The 20,012-nt window shown below is 39.9% G+C and overlaps 1 protein-coding gene across 1 annotated transcript; it reads right to left on the reverse strand.

Moving 5' to 3' along the window:
• Positions 1–77: 77 nt before the first annotated feature.
• Positions 78–7,429, reverse strand: LYSMD3 (LysM domain containing 3). Its single transcript, XM_071731312.1, has 3 exons — positions 7,339–7,429; positions 6,903–7,175; positions 78–5,089 (listed from the first exon to the last, which is right to left on the reverse strand). Exons 2-3 carry the CDS (start codon positions 7,158–7,160, stop codon positions 4,481–4,483), a joined length of 867 nt encoding a protein of 288 aa, XP_071587413.1. The 5' UTR covers positions 7,161–7,175; positions 7,339–7,429; the 3' UTR covers positions 78–4,480.
• Between the last annotated feature and the right edge of the window lie 12,583 nt (positions 7,430–20,012).

Consider the following 20,012-nt stretch of genomic DNA (forward strand, 5'->3'; position numbering starts at 1 on the left):
GTGTTCCTTAGGGTGTAGCTTTCAAGTGTTCTGATAAAATACGTATTGGATGTAAAGGCAATGAAACTAAAATGCTATGCAGGTTACACCTCAGAGGTATACCAATTTTATTTTTAACTGTTTCTATCTATACAAGTCACGTTTAATAAAACATTCTGCTGCATTGCATAGGAAATGTATTCTGTCAGATCATTTTATTTGAACATCACACGTGGCCAGCAGTAACTTCCTGAACAGCAGTGCTTATTTCTGAGACATGATACACATGAGAAAGACAGAAGATGTTGTAAACAAGGTAAGCATGTTGAAAATTAAATTTGCCTGAAGTGTAACAAGTATTATCTTCTATGAGCTGTTACCCTCCGTGCAAGAAAAACAGTGAGATTCCTTGCCTCTCACACAAGGAATGCAATTAGATGGCTTTTGACAAAGACAGAAGGAATTAACACTGGAAAAGCATTACTGCATGAGTTACAGTTTGGTCACAGGCTGTATCTACCCTGAACAGGTACAATACCTTCTTTTATAGCAGATATTAATTATTGGGGATCAGTAACTTTATTAATTCACCACACTGCTAACGGGAGAGACAGCTGCCTCCCTGCTGTACTGTTGCTAGTCTGGCAGAAATTGGGTCTCTTTGAGACTTTGAAAAGGTGGACTATGGTCACCTCTGTCCTCCAGAGGGAACCACAGAGTCCTGGGGTGAACCCTCTTGGACTAGTGTGACAATGGCCATTAAGCCAACAATTACCAACACAGAGTTTTGCATAGAGCTGTGTGCCAAGGCACTTCTGAAATGAGGTGAGATTGTCATGTTCCATAGGCACAACACTTCCATCTGGTTTTATAGGCTCATTTTCCAATTAGAATTTACTGCAAAACTGTGAACACTGATAAAACTCAGGATCCTTCTCTGGCTCACATCAAACTTTGGGTTTGGACAGGCACATATCCAAATCCTATATCTTAACAGCATAGCAGAACATTTCTACTTCTTACAAGAAGGCACTGCTTTCAGTGTGCAGGGAGATCATCAGCTAAGAACTTCACTAATCCCCACCTTAATTTTTCATGCCAGTTTCTTAATCCTCATTTCACAGAACAAGTTCTCAGAACCTTATGCTGAAAAGTTCCAAGTATTACAAGGGATGCATGGGATAAACAATAAAGGCTCCCACTGTGGTGCTAGACATGAATGCTGAATGCAGCTACTGCCAACAAAATAACTTGTTGGTCAAGGATTTTAATTTTAGATAACACATAAAGTCTAGCACAAATATAAGTAGTGGCCTCCTATAAAAAACATGCAAAGTAACTAGAGCTGAGAACACATATGCACCCCTTTCACTGCAACCTGAAATAAAATCTTTATTTTATGTACGTTACATACTTCTAAAAGCAGAGGAGCAGAAGTATTTAAAATAAAAATTGTGTCCTCATTCAGGATTATTTTACAAACTTGTATTTTCGGCCTTTATAAAATAGTTATACAAAGACTGTGACAAAATACTCCAAAATATAGCAGATTCAAAGCATTTACATTTTACATGGTCCAACAGTGCAATATGCACCGAAATGTAAAATCAACTTCCTGATCAACAATGTGATGTAATTAATCCAAAGTATGTTTTGCTGGTTTTGTTTTGTTTTTACCAACTCAGCTTCTGGAAGACTAACCTTACACATCTTCACTTAAATCTGATTTAAGTTCCACAAAGAGCTCTTACCCTGTTTATTCAGGGCTGACATGAGATAATGTATTGCCAGCTGTGCTGTACTTTGGAAAAAAATACTAATAAAGATCCCTTCATCCTGCAGAAAGCCAAGACAGATGAAGGTTGTGGGTCACCAGGATCAGAAATCCTACAGCCTTGGAAAGAGACCTGCTTATGTCCTAATAAGGTTAAATCTCTAAATTTAAAAATACCCTATATGAAATAAGCTTAAACATGCTGGGTTCTTCGTGATAGTCTAATCTGGTTCAATAAAATAGCTGTATCTTTGTGCTTTTCTAATGACTTATTATCATCATGTAAATAAATAAAAGTCACACTTGGTGACAGTAACCCTTCCAACATCTTCCAGCCTCAGATGTGCTGGAAAATTATTCAGCTGTATCACCACAGGCCAAAAAACAACAGTTAATCACCCATATGTTTACTCCTAAATCAACAGGATACTTCCTGACTAAGTCAAGCCACAACTGAAGTTAAGTTTGGTTCTGTACCAGTAACAATTTAATACCCATCAATTCAGGTACTTGCAGTAAATTAGCCTTATGTTGCATCATCACAGCTGCTAATTTCACTTCGACAATTTCGTAAGGAATGGAAGGATAAAGTATTAAAAATGTTGAGGGTTCAAACAGAATGAAGGGGAAAGAAGCAAACCAGCAAATAAGCAAAAAACTGACACAAAAAACTTACGTACTAAGTTTCAGCCCTACATAGAAAAACTTTGAATGTGTGAAAGCTCTGTGGTCTGGACAGTCATCTCTTTTAAGTTTTAGCAGCTATCATCTCCTGAAGTTTTAGCAATAGATGCTGTATCAGCATAAATAATTTTGCATTGCAGTTTTTCATACAGCCTGATCCAGAACTGGTACTTCAGTACTCATGCTTGTGTTATTGGCATATTCTTTTAATGGGAAGAACTATTAGTTAAAAAAATCTTTGAAAACAAATGTTAGGTGAAACATGAAGTTCATGCCTGCTCATAATCCTTCTGTGTGGAAATAAGTGGTCACAGATAACACTTTGGCCAAAGGGTTCAGGAGGCACAGATCACAGTTCATAGATCCAACTGTACAGCACTTCCCTTCAAGATTTGCCCTGCTTCATTTTCAACAGAATACATTAAAAGACCTGCAGTTTTTGTCCATGCACTTTGCACCCCAGTGAGGAGTTTCTGCCCAAATCTGGGCAGCAACAGGTCCAAGAATAGATGAGGCATGACTTTCAAAGTTTAAGTTGATAAAGCACTCTGGAATAACTCCATTAGTTATGAAATATTCCCTTTATCAACTGTTTTTTTATACTGCATATACTTAGCTAAGTCACTCAAAGGAAAGCTGAACATAGCAGTTTAAAGGATAGTCTTTCTGTAATTCCTATTCAAGTCAATTATCATGGGATTTGGTAACAAAACAGTATTTTGAACAGGGCAATGGGAATCTTAATCCACAAGGCAAATATAACAATAATAATAAAAAAAAAATAACAGGAAGCATCTGTTTTTATTTTAAAAATATTCTTAATATACAAGTACCTCCCTTCTTTCTATTATAAGAGTCCAGGGCTTTTTTTATTTGCTTATGTTGTAGGATTTTCAGCCAGGGAAGAAAAGGAGAAACAAGGTGGTTCATGAAACCCCAGGTGAAACATTCAGGAACAGTGTTTGATGAACACACTGCTATGTAAAGAACAAGTCTGAAGCTGCAATTTAAATTTCTTGACAGCAGTGATTAAATCTCATTTGCTGCTTCCTAAGAGATTTCAGAAAAAAGTTATGTTTGAAGTTTGTGGGCACATGACCATTAGCACACTCAGTACCCTCATGACTACTGTCTGAAGAATCAGTTAGTACTAAACCTGTGATTAACTACAGAGGGAGAAAGATTTCTTAGCATACAAAAACAACTGGAGCACTCACATCAAGGTGCCACACATCTGCACTTCTTTTGTTCAGTACACAGCTGACCAGATGAGAAGTGCAGTCCAGTCATTTTTTCAGTAGGATACCACAGAAGGATGTGAATTTTCAACAACAGTCTCCCAGCTGCACTGTGTTGAAGCATGGTACTGTGTATGTAGACAACAAGCTACCCTACTGCCTGTACTGAAAATTATCAAAGAATGGGCTGATGACCACAGGCACAAGATTTGAAGATTCTAGCTTATATAAAAGTCACTTTTAAAAAAGAACTTCATAGTGGCAATTAATTATGGAGATAGATTGGGTTTAAAAAAAAAAACAGTCTTGCTTTATAGGAAAGATAAAATGAGAACACAGTTTTATATGACAACTGTAAACCTGATATTAAAATTACAAGTGTGCTATGCATTCTATAAATACTTCAGGATGCATCAAAGTTAGATATCCCCAAATGCCCATTTTAGGGCTGTAAAACATACAGTGAGTCTCTTCATGTGTTAGTTCAAACTACATTTTTCCACCTCAAAATTAATTAAAAAACATATGCCTATCAAAATAGAAAAAAGTGCAAAGATTCAGAGACAATTTTATACTTTAACCTACATCCCAGTATTGCATTAAAATCACCTTTCTTAGGCATATTCAGAGATTACACAGTCCACAGAAATATCCACAGACTGGCACACAGCCCATGGAGGCAAGTCACACATCAGTACACATTTTCTCTGCATTACAGATGTGTTCTGCATTCTGTGGTTTCCTCTTTAGCAAATGCTGTGTTATGTGTCTATTACAAACTACAGTTGCCTGGGGTTTTCCACTGTTAAGGCTGAAGATCTCCTTGATTATCAATGTTCATATTATTTGCTGGGTTTATTCCATTTCCAATTTGTTTCTGATGTGATGCTGCTGTGACAAATACTTGGGAAGATTCCATTGTAGAATGGTGACTGACATCTGCTTTCACTAAAACTTCGTAATACAGGAGATAAAAAACAGGAGTTACTATGCCAATAATCAACATTATCACCACAGCTGTCCACCATCCTATACCCCAGTCTGCTCCATAGTAAGGATCCTTGCATTTCTTAGGTTTACCATCAGTTTCAAAACACATCTGTTGGGCTGCTAAGGCAGAAACAACTTCATCAAGATTCTCTCTCTTCGTGTCGTTACACTTCACTATTTCTTCTATATCCCGATCCACTTCTTTCAAGAAATTGCCAACAGTCTCATTAGCAGAGAATTTATCAGAAGGCAATGTTTCCTGCACTTCTGGGGAGCAGTGAGCAGGCCGAAGGACAGCTCTTCCTTTTGGAGAGACATGAGTTTCAGTCAATACACTGAACTTTTTCACTGGGATTTTGATAGACCTCAGGGCAAAAAAATCTTGGTCGTTGATAAGATTGTTAGCTCTCTTGATATCTGCCACCTGAAAGTAAAAGCAGTATTTTAAACCAAAACTCTTTTGATAGTGCTACATCCTTGAGAAAAACAATTCTTACCTAATGAAAGGCAGGGCCTTTGTTTTGTTTCAACTTTATTTTCTTTAAACATTCAAACAGTGAGAAGAGGTCAAAGACCAAACCTAAGCAATGTTAAAGCAAGAAGGTAATTACGAGGTAAGAAACCTCCTCACTTTTAAGTAAGAAGACTGAAAGTCTCTTCACACATATATATTCACTTAGTGTATATTCAGTGCCAGTTATCCCTGTGAAAGGAATTGGGAATTCACCTCAGTGTTTTCAACTGAATTCAAATGCTCTGAGTTACCAATTAAACAGAAAATTTCTGAGTAAGGAATATGAAGAATTATGAGCTTCCAATTATTCCAGTCCCAGCTGAGCTTTGGATACTTCAGGGTCTAAGAAACCAAGCGTAACTTTGATGTGTTCTTCCCCTAGAACAGTTCCCCCACATCTTGCTCAAAGTGAATCTCATTTTGCTCTCAGTAAATTCAGCCTTTAAGTCTCACTTCAGTACTCCACAAATATTTAAATGTGCCTTTGGAGAATTAGCAGCTGCACTCCGAGACAGTAACTCCCTCAAGAGAAGGCATAGCCACAAACCACACAATAATGATGTACTTAGAAACCAGAGCTTTTTTGTAACATTTGGTAAGGGCACAGGAATTGTGCCCATTTCAGAGTGCACAATACCCAAGTTCAGATCCTTCCTGTCCTCACTGTGAGGAACTCCACCTCAGGAGAGGTTAGACACAAAGCAAGGTAGTCAGTCAGGAGACCCTTGTTGCTGTTACTGCTCCACTTTTACAATTCAGATGTGGCCAGAAAATCTAAGCAAGGGTGATCAGAGCCTACTGCCTGCACTAACCCTGAAGCATGGAAAAGTCTTCAGTTCCTTTGACAGTGTATTTGTTGTGGGTACCATGCTGAACAAGTCAGATCAGCATAAAAGACTGACAACTGTAGCACCTACCCCAGTGACCAGTGGATTTTCATTAAGAAAGCAACCCAGATACTTTTTCTTTCTCATGTGAGGCCTTATCTGATCAAAATACCCAACTGTGGTGGTAAGCCAAGATTTGCTTAATGAGCCTCATGGTCTGCCATGGTTATTAAATAATTATGTCAAGACTTTGGTATTTAAGCTCACAACAGAGGGCCTCTAATTGTTTCTGCCTGAAGAATTAAGTGACTGGAAGACTTCTGTTAATAGCTATCCTGAATCTGACTAAATTTGACCTCTTGAAAACTGCACAGTGAGCAGCAGTCAGCCCACCAAGAGGCACAGCTGACTTCCTGTTGAACTTGGACACATGCAAAAGCTAACATCAACCAGGACAAAAGCCTCTGCCTTGATTAGTACTTGGCCAGGCCAAACTACTGCGTGCAAAGTACATTCACAAAATATAAGAGCCAGGAGAAACAGTGAGGTCAGAGGAAGGGAATAGGCGGGGTATGTGGACAGCGAGGTCCCAAAGGTTCATTCAGTGTACAAAGGTACAGACAGTGCCACAAGCAAAATCACACCTTTATTTCTTACCCATATACCAGCTTTAGGTGAAGTAACCTATGGAATCGGCACTACATCATCTGCTCTGTTACACTAACACTCTACTGTCTTCCTTCCCCCCCCCCTAGTTTCTCCGGAGCCTGGCGTTCCCAACGCGGTGTCTACACAGAGCTAAACAAACCCCAACCACCCAGACAGACCAGATCACCGGCTCGTCCCAACACCCCCAGCCGGGAGCTGGAATCCCAGGTAAGCGCCGAGGGACTCACCGAGCAGCAATACTGGAGCGCGATGGCGTTCAGCGTATCCCCTTCCTGGATATCTTTGGTCAGCAGGACGATGTCATCCAGCCTGTCCCTCGACGCGCTCCTCCGCACCTTCTCCCTGCCCCTCGGCCGTAGCTCCGTCACCTCGCTCTCCTCCTCCGGCCCCTCGCTCTCCGGCCCCGCCAGGCTGACCAAGGGGTGCAGGTGACCGCTGACCGGCGGCTGCGCTACGGCCGGGGGCTGCAGGCCTCTGCCGGCCATTCTCCAACAGTGTCTCTGTGGAACAGACCGCAGCCGTCGCGTCCTCCGCAGGGCATCCCCACACCGCCTCTTTTACCCCTCACTCCCTTCCTCCCTCCCCTCCCTTCTCCCGGGCGACGTCCCCCCGCTGAAAGGATCCCCGGTGCCGGTCCCGCTCCTCCCCGGACAGCGGCCCTACCTGCCGCCGCTCCTCATGGCCACAGCAATGGCGGCCGCGGCGCCACGTCCACAGAGCGGCCCCGCCCCGAGCCCGCCATTAAAGGGCCCGCGACTCACCTCTCCAGAGCGCTGTCGTCGGGAAGCGGGTTGGGTTCGAATGGATCGGGTCAACAGGGACCGCAAGGAGCACCTCCTTCCAGTCCTGCTGATACCGTGGGCAGCGACACCTCCCACCAGCCCAGGTTGCTCCAAGCCCCATCCAACCTGGGCTGAGACACTGCCAGGTATGGGGCAGCCACAGCTTCTCTGGGAAACTTGGGACAGGGGTTCAGCACCCTCACATGGAAAAATTTCTTCGTAGTGCCTCACCTAAATCTCCGCTCTTCCAGTGGAAAACCCTTCCCCCTTATCCTGTCACTCCATAGCTTTATCCGAAGTCCCTTTCCAGCTTTCCCGTAGCCTATTCAGGTACAGAAAGGTGCTCTAATGTCTCCCTGGAGCCTGCTCTTGTCCAGGCTGAATGACCCCAACTCTTAGCCTGTCAGAGGTGTTGCAGCCCCCTGATCATCTTAGCAGCCTCCTTTGGACTCACTGCAGCAGGTCCATGTCCTCCTCCTCTCCCCCAAAAGCCTTTCCCGGACTGCAGAAGGGAGAGAAGCTCGGGAAGCCACCCACCCAGGCAGCACCCCGGGCACGGGGCTGTGAGGGAGAATCCCCCTCAGCTCCGGGCTGCAGGGCGGCGGGGACCCTGCCACCCACACACGGCACAGGACCTCTGAGGGAGCGGTGGCACCGAGGGGCTTAGGGATGGCACCAGGGTTCTGAGAGGGGTAAGGGGCACCGTGGAGTCTGAGGGGTGGTACCAGGGTTCTGAGAAGGGTGAGGGCACCTGGACTCTGAGAGGAGGCACCGGGGTTCTGAGAAGGGTGAAGGGCACCATGGAGTCTGAGGTGGCACCAGGGTTCTGACAGGGGTGGCACCAGAGTTCTGAGGAGGGTGAGGATCACCATGGAATCTGAGAGGTGGCACCAGGGTTCTGACAGGGGTGGCACCAGAGTTCTGAGGAGGGTGAGGGACACCATGGACTCTTGAGAGGTAGCACCAAGGTTCTGAGAGGGGTGAGGGCACCATGGAGTCTGAGAGGTAGCACCAAGGTTCTGAGACAGGGGTGGCACCAGAGTTCTGAGGAGGGTGAGGGGCACCATGGACTCTGAGAGGTGGCACCAGGGTTCTGACAGGGGTGAGGGCACCATGGAGTCTGAGAGGAAGCACCAGGGTTCTGACAGGGGTGGCACCAGAGTTCTGAGGAGCGTGAGGGACACCATGGACTCTGAGAGGTGGCACTGGGGTTCTGAGAGGGGTGAGGGCACCATGGAGTCTGAGAGGAGGCACCAGGGTTCTGAGACAGGTGGTAGAGAGTGCGTGCTGCGGAGAGGATTTGCAGGTACCTGCTCTGTCAGTTTCCTTTTTAATACCTCATTTTTCACTCCGTTTCTGAAAAAAGTGGGGCTCCTCAGATATGGAGCTGTCCTGTGTTTGTCCTGTAATTCCTTTCGGAGCCCTTCTTGCTTGTGGCAGTTCACAGCTCCTTTCCCAATTCTGTGTGCCTTTTAGCCCTGCCTGGCTCTTGCCACTTTCCTGCACACTCAGATGTTCCCAGGCAGCTTCTTGTTATCCCTTCACATCTTTCCTCACTCCTCAGGACTAATACTGCAGAGATACAGGGAGGTGCTCCCTCTGTGCTGGTGTTATTTTTTTTCACCCAAGAGAAAACATTAATTAAGCCCTGTAGTTATTTCACCTTTCCTTCAGAGTAATTTCCACTACAGAAAATTACTGTCAGCAGCTGTTTCAGTTGCTGAGGCAATCATCAGTCACAACAACACTTCCTAGTCTCATCAGTACAGTTAATCTTGTGCTGATTTCTTCTGACACAGCCTTAAAAGAGAAAGGAAGCTTTTTATTACAAAAGTAGCAAGTATAGTATTTCTTCCAGAGGCTGACAGCTCTAAAGGTAGGGTGAGTTGTGCTGGAGCAAATGATTTCATTGTTTCTGAAAACAAGTGTGGTTGCAAATCTTGTTCTTGAACAGATTAAATCTAATCTTAAAAGAAGTAATTTTAAATAATGAGTGGGGGTTTTTTTTGTTGTTTTTTTCTTTTCCTTTTTTTTGTTTTTTTTTTCTTTTTTGTTAGTTTCTTTTCCCCTATTGTTTTTGAGTTTTGCTGTCTGATGTTTCCAGACTATCCTGTACAGCCAGGGTGGCTGGAAGTGTGTTTGGTACTAACAAACTAACAAAGGCAGAAATCTTTTATTACTTAGGTTTTGAAAGTAAATGACATGAGTCTAAAGACATAATAGCTAGCAATTGTGTAGCTCTATTGAGCTACAACTCACACCCACAGAAGCTGAAGAAGATTGAAGCTGCATTTCCAGGCATTGTAAATAAGCTGTCAAGGTGCAACGTGTTCTTGTTCCTCAGCTTATTTTTAAAAAGAAATATATATATTTAAGTATCTACCTTAAAAAGGTGCTTTATTGTGAATGGGGGATCAGTGAGGGTAAAATTAAAATATTCTGAAGGCTGTTTAGCTACTCCCTAGCCAAACAGCATCAACAAGAAAAGCAGTACATTTGTTTCAGCATAGATCCATCCAGAGCGTAGAAGCTTTATTTTGTAAGAGGATTGCATGAGAGAATGTAAATATTCTCAGCTTCAGAAGCCAGAAGTAAACATAAAATACCAGCTGGCCAGATCAGGAAGGTCTGATTGCTGCCCTTTGTGGAGGAGAATGGAACACTACTAACATGTAAACAGGATTTCCTTCCAGCAGGAAGCTGGGCATAGTTTTCAGACTTTCTTATTCTGCATTTATTTAAATGTTCTTTTAGGTGCCAAGTGAAGTTAGAATTCCCTCAAACAAAAGTTTCTTACATGTCAGAAGACTATTTCCAAACCATTTAGGACCCTAAGTAGAGATTTTCTTTCTTTTCTTGAGGGTATTTCATAGCACCTTCCCAATCAAAGCCTGCTCAGAAGTAAGCCTTCTATTTTTATCATGTCTTGTGCTAATTAACACTGCTCTGAAGGCCTTAGACACAGCCTGACATAGAAGGCACAGTACAAGATGATCTTGGATTGTTGGACTACATGACAAATGTGTGAACATATTCTGAGGAGACCCAGGATGATTTTATGTGATTTTGGGAGTGGCAAAATGGAAGTAAATTGTCTTTTCCACTAACTGTATTTCTAGCAAGAGCTATATTGAAGTTGACAAAATCAAATTATTTTATTATTTTCCTTTTTTTTTTTTTTTTTTTTTTTTTTTTCCTTGTGGAAATGCCAGATGATAAAAAGTAGTTATAACCTAGTGAATGGGAACCCCATCTGTTCAGAAGTGTCACGCCACATCTGGCAACAATTATCTTCATCACCAACCAGTTTTGTTTTGGTTTTTAAAGGAAGCTTTCAGTAATCAAAGTGAAGCCACTGTAGTTGTCTGCTAGCTGGGAAACTGATGACTCAGACCCTATTCATGCAGTTGAAAGACTTTTTTTATGAGACTCGTCAGAGCTGTGGGTGGACCTGGAGAGGATTTTAAAGGCAGGCTTCCTATACAGTGATGCCTGCAGCAGTGTCTGGTAACTGTCCCATCATACACCACTAATGCCATATCTTTTTGGAGGTTTTCTTTAAACTCGGGGTGGGGAGGCTGCAGAAGAGGTAATTCTAGGGAGTTTCACTGTTTCTTTTATCTAAAGAGGTGTTCCACCAGGTCAAAAAAAAAGAACTGCTGAAGCAGCACTCTGCCTCAGAGGGGGAAAAGAAAGTGTTGGAATTTGCTTTGACCCTGCTACACCCCTGTGTGTAACCATTTGTAACTAGTGACATTTTCCCATCAATAACAAAAGGGTATATTCCAAACTTGATGAACAAGACTGTAGCTGCATTGCTCCCATGAATGCTAATAAGAATACAGCCTTTCTCCATCCCCATGTAAGTTACTTTGCATATCCTAATAATGCATTCTCAATGAGCAACAGGGTCAGTGTTAATCACTCCATGGCATTCCAAGAGCAACTTCAGGGATCTCTACCACGTTCCCCTTGGTCATGTTATATCCAGTCTGGCTTGATCAGGGCTGGGAAGTTAACTATACACATAGGGATACTAAAGGATCTGAAGGAATTAATAGAAAGCAAATGTAAACAAAGTGTTGGGGTGGGTCATACGATTTGTTAGTAGCTTTTAATTTAAAAAAAAAAAAAAAATTTATAATCTTGCTGTCTGGAAATTACATACGTGTCATGTGACACCACTGTAAGTCATTAAGTCATTCTGTGCTTCAGGACCACAGGGCTAGATTTACATTTAGATAGGTAGTGCTGAGTAACTAAATGTATGTTTTAATTACGTGAATGACATGATAATCTGTGACTCATTAAAATATTCACCAGGAAATAAATATCCAGCCTTTGTCTGTCTCTGTTCCCTTGCTCAGGATTTGGGAATAGTACTAAAATCACAGGAAATAGTAATGTCAAGGTAGATCTCCAGCTCCAAAGGAATCCAAATGAACCATGAAGTTACTGAGCAGTGTCTGACTGCAAGATGTGTAACTTGCAGTAAGAGGAGCTAAGAAATATAAAATATATGCTAGAAGCAATTAATGCTAAATCTGCAGACACTTGCAGAGCAGTCTGTTCTCCAGTGCAAATATTTGCATGTATACATTTACCTGTGTTATAATCTGTGCCTTGATCCTCAAAATTAACAGTAGCCTTCTTTAGTTTGCAAGGTTCCAACAATCTCACTGTAAAAATGGGTTTAAAATTACCACAAAATTTGTTTAATTCAGTATTGTTGTTGTTTTAATGAGAATAAGTGAAATTTTTTTTAAAAGATTATTTCTTCTCAAGTTCATATTTCTTGTATATGTTGCTTCTCTTTGGATATTTGACATGAATTGGTTACTTTTGAGTTAATTTAATTTAATTTTAATACACATCACAACAGCACTATGCTGTGTACCTTCCATAACACAGCCAGTAGGGTGCATTGGTTGTTTAATATTTAGTTGTCAAAAATCTTTTAAAGAACTGAATATTTTCTTCTGATTTACCTTTTACTTTGCTTATCTCTGGTATCCTCTGAATAAGAGAACCAACCAGTGAAACCCTTTAGTTGTGGTAAAGACAGCATGAGATAATGGAGTATAGTCTCTAGAGAATTTATTTCAAATTATTTGCAGACAGGTTTTGCTGTAAGATCTGAATTCCTATTCGTGTACCTGTACTTGAGACTCCTTCCAATCTGTAGTAAGGTCTGGGGACAGCTGTTACTTTTTCTCTGAGAAGATTTTTGAAGTGAAGTCAAGACTTTCCTTTTTTTTTTTTTTTTTAATTAAACATTCAGATATAGTTAAGTTTTGCTCTTTGTTTTCTCTAGATTTTTTTTTTTTTTCTTTTCTTTTTTTTCGGGGGCGGGGGATAGAATTTGATTTTTTTTGCTTCCTCTGTGGGTTTCAGCGTGTTTTGTTTTTTTTTAATGTGGACACCATAACTTTATGCATTTTCAAGCAGTCACCCCATTATTGCTAAGTACAAAGGCAAATGATTCCCTGGTGATGTCACTAATATACCACTGATAAATCTGATTCTCACCACAGTAATTCTGTTTTCTCCCAGTCACAGCATCACATTGCACGCTTCCAGAGAGCTGCTTCTTTACTGGAGTTCCTTCAGATGAAAATGATGCAGAAGACCATTTCTAAGGTATAAAATATATTTTGGATCTGAAAGTATTCAGTATGATTAACATGACTTGTTTTAATGGAACCAGGTGAGTCACATCACTACAATACTGTAATTTCCTTTCTGACATCACAAAGATACCATTGTGATTTTTGTATTTGCAGGGAGAGAGTGCTGAGGAGCAGCTAATCTATTTGTAACCCTTAGTGAACCACATAATAAAATTTTGTTTGTTTATAACAAAAGGTATATTTTGTTCATAAACTCTTACTGGAGAATGCTTTTTGAGATCTACCAGCTAGTTTTTAATACATTTTACAGCACTGCACTGCTTACAAGCATTGCACTATGCCTTTACCATATGGTAGTGTGATTAAAAAGTCCTTCAGCTACTCAATACTGTCACTGAAATTTATAATCTTCCAGAAATAAACCAAATTACAGTATTTGTATAAGGTCACATTGTTAAACTTTTCCTTTCTTTTACCTTTTTAAAAGAGAACTCCCACAACAACCTTTACATTATTTTGTCACGGTTTGCTGTCAGGCTGCAGTTATAAACTAAAATTCCTTTATTTATTTTGGAATGGACTGCTACAGACATTTAAAATATGTCTGTATATACTAAACTTGTCATTGTCTTGTCAGCTGTACTTGCCTTTAGATGTTTAATCTTGTATAATTTATACATTATAATTTTAAATGCCTGCTCTTGAGTTCCATTTTCCATAACCAATACACTGTTTTGATTTTTTTTTTAAATACTTTATGATTGAATCATTACTATACTATTGCACCAAGGTGCATGCTTATTAATTTTTTTTCCTTGATTGTAGAATACTGGCATTCTGTCACACGAGTAAGCTCTTCTTCTTAATTTTGGGAATAAAAAGCTTGAGGATTTTCATAGTGTTTCTCCCACAGGAAGGAGCTGAATGTTATAGGGTACTTTTTAAACACTGACATTTCAGCTGTGGCAGAAGCTTCCTGGGTACTGGCAGTTCACCCTTACTGGTGGCATAGCTATGTAGGTGTGGCTGCATCTTCATCAAAACAGACCTTTCCTCAGTTACATGCTCGTTGTGAGTTTTTTTTACCATGGATGTGTTCTGTATGGGTACATTTCTGCCTACAGCTGCAACTGGGAAAAGCTTTCACTGTCAGGCAGTCCTTTGATGTCATTCTGCTGGGTGGGAAAGTGCCCTTAGGCAGGCCCCAACACACCCTATTAACTGTGCAGCCTCTTCTTCCACCCTTCCACTCTTCTTCCCACATGAAGAGAGGCAGGAGTTGTCTGGAATATCACCCTTTGTCTGGAATATCACCCTTTGTTTTAAGCTCCCCACGTCTGGAATAGTGGGGTGTGCTGGGCAGCTTTCACAAAAGGGAGAGGGAAGAGTAGAAGAGAGTGGGAGCAGGAGCAGGGGGACTGTCTCATAGTAAAGGATCTGATTCAGAGCCTTGAAAAGCTTTAATGTATGAGCAGGTATGGCATTCAAAGCTTGATAGACTGATAAATATTTGAACTGTGTGTTCAAAGTGTCTTCAGTTTTCACCTATAATGGCCAGCAAGTGTAAATTAAACTGTTGAATCAGTACTCCTTGCTCCTGTTATTAGAAAGAGCAATGGTACAGCAATTGCAAACATCTTGCTATGTTTTCTTTCAAATTTTCAGTTTAAAGTTGATTTTCAAAAAAAAAGAGAAAAAAAAATCATCAGGTGCTATATCTAGCTATGATAATTATCTGTACAGAGCTTCAGAAACAGATGTTTTTCAAACAAAACATGCTCTTTTCAGTTTAGCCTTGATCTTTGTAAATTTTAGACAGCGAGCATATTTTAAGAAAGATTAAAATATTTGTAAAATAAATAACCCCATTTAACTTTTTTAAGCCTTTGAAGCGTGACTACAGATATCCAGTTTATGACACAAATAAGGGAATGGCTTAGCAGACACAGAAAGTCTTTTGACGGGTGCATTTTTCTGAATTTTAAAACAGATTCCCTCCACCCATTTTCTTACAACTTTTGTCTTTCTATTTGATTCAGCTTCTATACGAAACAGCAGAAGGTGTCAGGCACATTTAAGTTCTTTCAATGAGTATCAGGCATGTTAATGCAAATACATTACAAGTAATCCCTCCATAAGGAGAGACAGTAACAGCCCACATGGCATCAGTAATGTGTTTACAAGGTATTAATATGCCCACTGTGACAAGATGTATTTAAAATGGGAAGCAACAAGGAATTTGTTTTATTAGTTTTCCTCCACCCTCAAGTAATAAATCTTAAAAGCTTCAATATTTATTCAATGAAATGAATGGCTGAATCCTTCTGTAGAGGGTCTGACAAGTGGACAAATGCTTCCATGGTTACATTGTGCTATGCAGTATGGTTACTGAGCTTTGTTGGTTTCCTCCCTCTGCCATTGAAGTAAAATAACAAACCACAGGGAAGCACCACACATGGTGGGCATAAACTGGAAACAATTTTAAAAGATCAAGTTAGCTGATTTTACACAGATTTTAAACAGTGTGGACTTGACTGGTTGATACTGTGCACCCTAAGCAGGCATTTTGGTATTTCACCCATTGTGTATAATTTTCTCACAGAAAAAATTTATATCAAGTGATTTTACTGCAACAATGCAGCCTTCTGCAGTATCTAATAACAATTTTTATACAAATTAACAAATTATATACAACTTTTATGTGCAGTTGCTTCAGGATGCCTTGCAGCCTAACATAATTAAGTGGTTTGATTTTTCATCTGCTTACATCCAATGCACTTAAATTTCAGGCATCACAGGGAAAAGGGAGAGAGCAAACACATAACTTCATAGACATTTCAAAAATTAATAAAAAGTAAGAGCATGCAGTTATGGAGTTAGCTTAAAAATGTTTCAGGTCAAGCCTTACACTAAGAGGAATAAATCCTGAAGGCCTTAGGGTTTGCACAGCACAAAGCATAAGAGAAAAGAAAGCAGTTGCATCAAAAGTAGTTGCATCTTTTTCTCCTGCAGACCAACTCTGAAAAGAGCTCAAGTTATAATCTGTATTAGCACCTTTTAGGAGTTTTTTAACTATGTGCTTGACAGTCCCCAGGATCACTATCTCATCATCAGGATGCTAAAATGTTCCAGTGCCCCTTCAAAGTCACAGTTTTACAGAAAAGATGCCAGGTTTTCTCACAGCCAAGAAAATAGATTCATAAGCATGGAAGATAATTGCTTCTGTGACAGAAATTCTGGCCTTACAGCTTTTCCATTGGAATGATATTAATTGTGGGTGCTTAATTCTCATTCACTTAAATAATAACTCTTTTATATCCAGAGGAAAAAATAATCAACAAATGTGTAAACACTTCAATTTTTCACTTAAAGAATTCCAGAAAACAGCAGAGTCTGCTCTTGAGTTGAAAAACATGTTATTTGTGTTTCCAAGCTGGGTTTTTTTTCCTCATTTGCAAGTAGGCAAACAAAATACCTGTGAATTTTGAAAGGTACTGAAGTTGTATGCAGCAGCTGGAACCTTTTTGGTTAGATCTTTGTTAGTCAGAAATACTTTCTGACGACCTTGAAATTAAGAGCAGTCTAGATCCAAAAGATTCTGCAGAGTTTTTGAATTTTTTATTAGGTTTTACCTTCAGAAAAAATGCATTTTTGGTAAGCATTCTTTTTTGAATTTACAGAGCAGTGCCTGACATGCTCTGAAGTTGTGTGTTTTGACAGATGTTTTATAAGAAAGCTTCTAATTTGCTGCATACTATTTACATTGTCAGTGACATGCTGCAAATGAAGAGCTGGACACACTTGATTGGAAGAAACAAGACTGCAACTTTATTTAGCAACAATAACTACAAGAGGAGCAGGCAGCCAATTCTTGCCAAGTTCTCATCTTGCTGTTTCTCCATGTGACCTACAAGCCAGTAATCATCCTCTGTTGTTTGAAAACACAGACACGAAACACTATGAGACCAAACCATCTCTTCAGAGATGGCATTCTTTTTGTGTCATTACAATGACAAAAATTGTTTCAAAAATTGCATGCTGGAGTTTGATCAACCAAATCTGAGATGCCGTAAGCTGAAACAAAGAAGTTATTTTCACATTAATTTGTTCATTTTTTTACACTTGGATGTCTTTAAATTGACCCTTTCTGAAAGTCGTCTCGTTGTTTTTGAAGTTCAAATGAGTAGCTAAATTCCATAATTAAAAGGTTACATGAATAGCATTGCTGCTGCAATGTGAGTTAAAATAGAGCAAGTTTCCATGAGCAGATTCCAGGGACACGTTTCTTTCCTCCTGGTAATGAGAATATTTCACTTTTTTTCAGTTAAAATCTCTTTTAAAATGTTAACAGCATGCTTTATCAGTATGCATTAAGGAGCCGTACCATAAAAATCATAAACAAATTAATGTTTGTCCATTGAAAAAGTGCACAATCTGCTTGGAAGTTCTTATTTTTCATTTTCTCTAAATTCTAAACATCTCTGAAAAACAGAGCATCAAACCCTGAATTTATCTACATCTATCTGCACATCAACCAGTCTGGCATAAACTGCCAGCTCCAGAGCACAGTAACTCATTTTGTCATTCAGTCTTTTCAGATTATTAGCACTGTTTGTATTTGTGTACTTTGGGCTCTTTCCTGCACATACTTGTTTATTCATCAGAAAGCTATGCAGTAGAATCAAGATTTCAGAAGGTTTAGGGTTGGAAGGGACCTTAAAGATCATCTAGTTCCAACCCCATTTCCTGTTCTTAAAAAAAATGGTCTGTCTTGCAGAAAAGCTCACCACCATGGACTGTTGTTCAAAAAAAAATAATTCATTAAGAAAAACAAACAAAAAACCCAAACCAACACAAGATAATTTTTTTCCCAAGAAAACAATCTAATATTTGTCAATTACTCTATGAAAAGAGAAACAAGGCCAGACTCAGTGTTCTGCCTATTCACTAGAACTAATCTGAACAGTTCTTATGTGTTTTTCCAATGTTGTGTCATACTGGAAGTGATGAATAAGCAGGAGAGAAGTTAATTTGTGTTTGATGTATTCTAATTAAGGACTGATCTACAGAAGAGTGATGCACATGCCTTATGTTCCTCATTTTGAGTAGTTCAGTCAGCTTCAGAGGTAGAAAAAAGGTGATAGATGGAGCAATGTGGGAATCTCTCCAGCACCAAAATGCCGAGATTCTCAGAATATCCTTGTTTGCTTCTTGCATCCAAATAAGTATGCATCCAAATCCCAGAATTTTGAAGCTTGGACATTACAGGTGAAAACCAGTCTCAGTTTTAGTGGCATCTGTGAATATTCAGAAAATTTTATTATCAGCAGTTTGTTTTATTTTTGCTTTCTAACAGCCCTAGCTTAAAGTTATAATACCTGAGATTGAAAACCAAATAGTCTTCATACAGCACACAAATTTTCTGGAGCCCTGTGTTTGTATTTTTTTTCATTCTACTCCTCTAAGTCCTGTTTTCCTTGTCAGAGATTTGTTTCCTGTCCTAACTCCCTCTTCTTTGGTCTTTCCTTTCAGATGATGCCAATGAAGGGGAAAGGCAAGATTTCAAAACAAACAAACAAATTGGAGTCCATTGATTCTGTTGCTGCTGCTTTCAGGATTGGTTTACTCACAGCAAAGCCATTTTTAACTTGCAGAGTTTCAGTGAATTCAAAACAAATGGAATCCAAACAAAGAATCAAGGGGAGTTCTTAGTACACCTTATTTACTGCTCTTACTGAAAAGAGAACTTAAGGATGACCTGGAAGCATTGTTCTGTGTAATGCCAGATTTATTTTAGGTCCAATACCAGGCCTGATTGTTTATCCTGGACATTTGTAAGGGGTGAGAATGGGCAGCGTGCTGAGTTGTTGGAAGTGCACATGGAGTGTTTTGTGTCAAGCACCAACAACCTTCCAGCTGGTTGAACACTGTCACTGGCAAAATCCCATGGAAGCTCTTCCCTCATCCTCCTGTATACCAAGGGATGCCACAGGTCTCTGGAGTGGTATGCCAAGCATGAAAAAAAGCAATTGGGAAATCCTCATGGATCGAGGAGGAGGAAGGAGGGCATGGGCTGTAGCATGTTGAGTGGGATAGAGCAGGAAAAGGTCCAGTCACTTTGGATCTGAATGCAATTTTCTTGGAGGACTCAATGAAAATAGCCATGTACACCATTGAGCCTGAGTCTGAGTTCTCAGACTTTTCCTTTGTTATCTAACTCAGTAATTAGCAACATTTAATTTGCCCAGCTGTCCTCTAATTGGGAACTAAGGGTGGTTTGGGAGCCTCTCTGATACTGAGCAGCTTGATAGCTCTTGATAGCTCTTGTTTGGCTTGATAGCCAAAGTTCCCACAGAAACTGGACAAAAAAGCTACATGAAGTAATTCATTTAACCTAAAAAACCATTATAGGATAAAAGATAAAAAGAGTCAAACCTCAGGCATCCTTTCCACCTATTGATGCAGAAAGGAAAAGCAATGTGTGATGTGATCTAGATTGTGAGGCTGGGATAGGAAAGTAATAATGATAAGGTTACTGTCTTTTCAGTACAGAAAAAAACTGGACGTGGAGCATAGGAATGATGCATAATAAATCAGTGATCAAAACGTATTTTTAAATAAACCCAAGTGTACTACTATGAGAAGTGATCAGTCATATAACACAGATTATCATGTGCAATTAACTGAATTCATTTTAGTTTCACAGCATATTTTTTTTTGAGAAAAGTACATTACTACAATATTGGATGAGTCATTCAAAGGATTGTTTCCCTTACTCTTAAGAACTAGAGTTTTTTCTGATTATTAATGTCTACTTTGCCTCTTCATATTAAGTCATCTATGCCTTCATCAGTTATATTGGAGATTGTTATTTAGAATCAGAATGGCTAAGGTTGGAAAGGACCTTAATGAACATTCTGTTCCA

This window comes from Heliangelus exortis, chromosome Z, assembly GCF_036169615.1.
Source record: "Heliangelus exortis chromosome Z, bHelExo1.hap1, whole genome shotgun sequence".
Lineage (NCBI taxonomy): Eukaryota > Metazoa > Chordata > Aves > Apodiformes > Trochilidae > Heliangelus > Heliangelus exortis.

What these genes read in the sequence shown, in the direction of transcription:
- LYSMD3 (XM_071731312.1), bottom strand. Translation starts at nt 7,160, where the DNA reads ATGGCCGGCAGAGGCCTGCAGCCCCCGGCCGTAGCGCAGCCGCCGGTC. An exon ending in CGCTCCAGTATTGCTGCTCG is followed by an intron (nt 5,090 to 6,902) that starts GTGAGTCCCTCG and finishes TTTTACTTTCAG; the next exon opens with GTGGCAGATATCAAGAGAGC.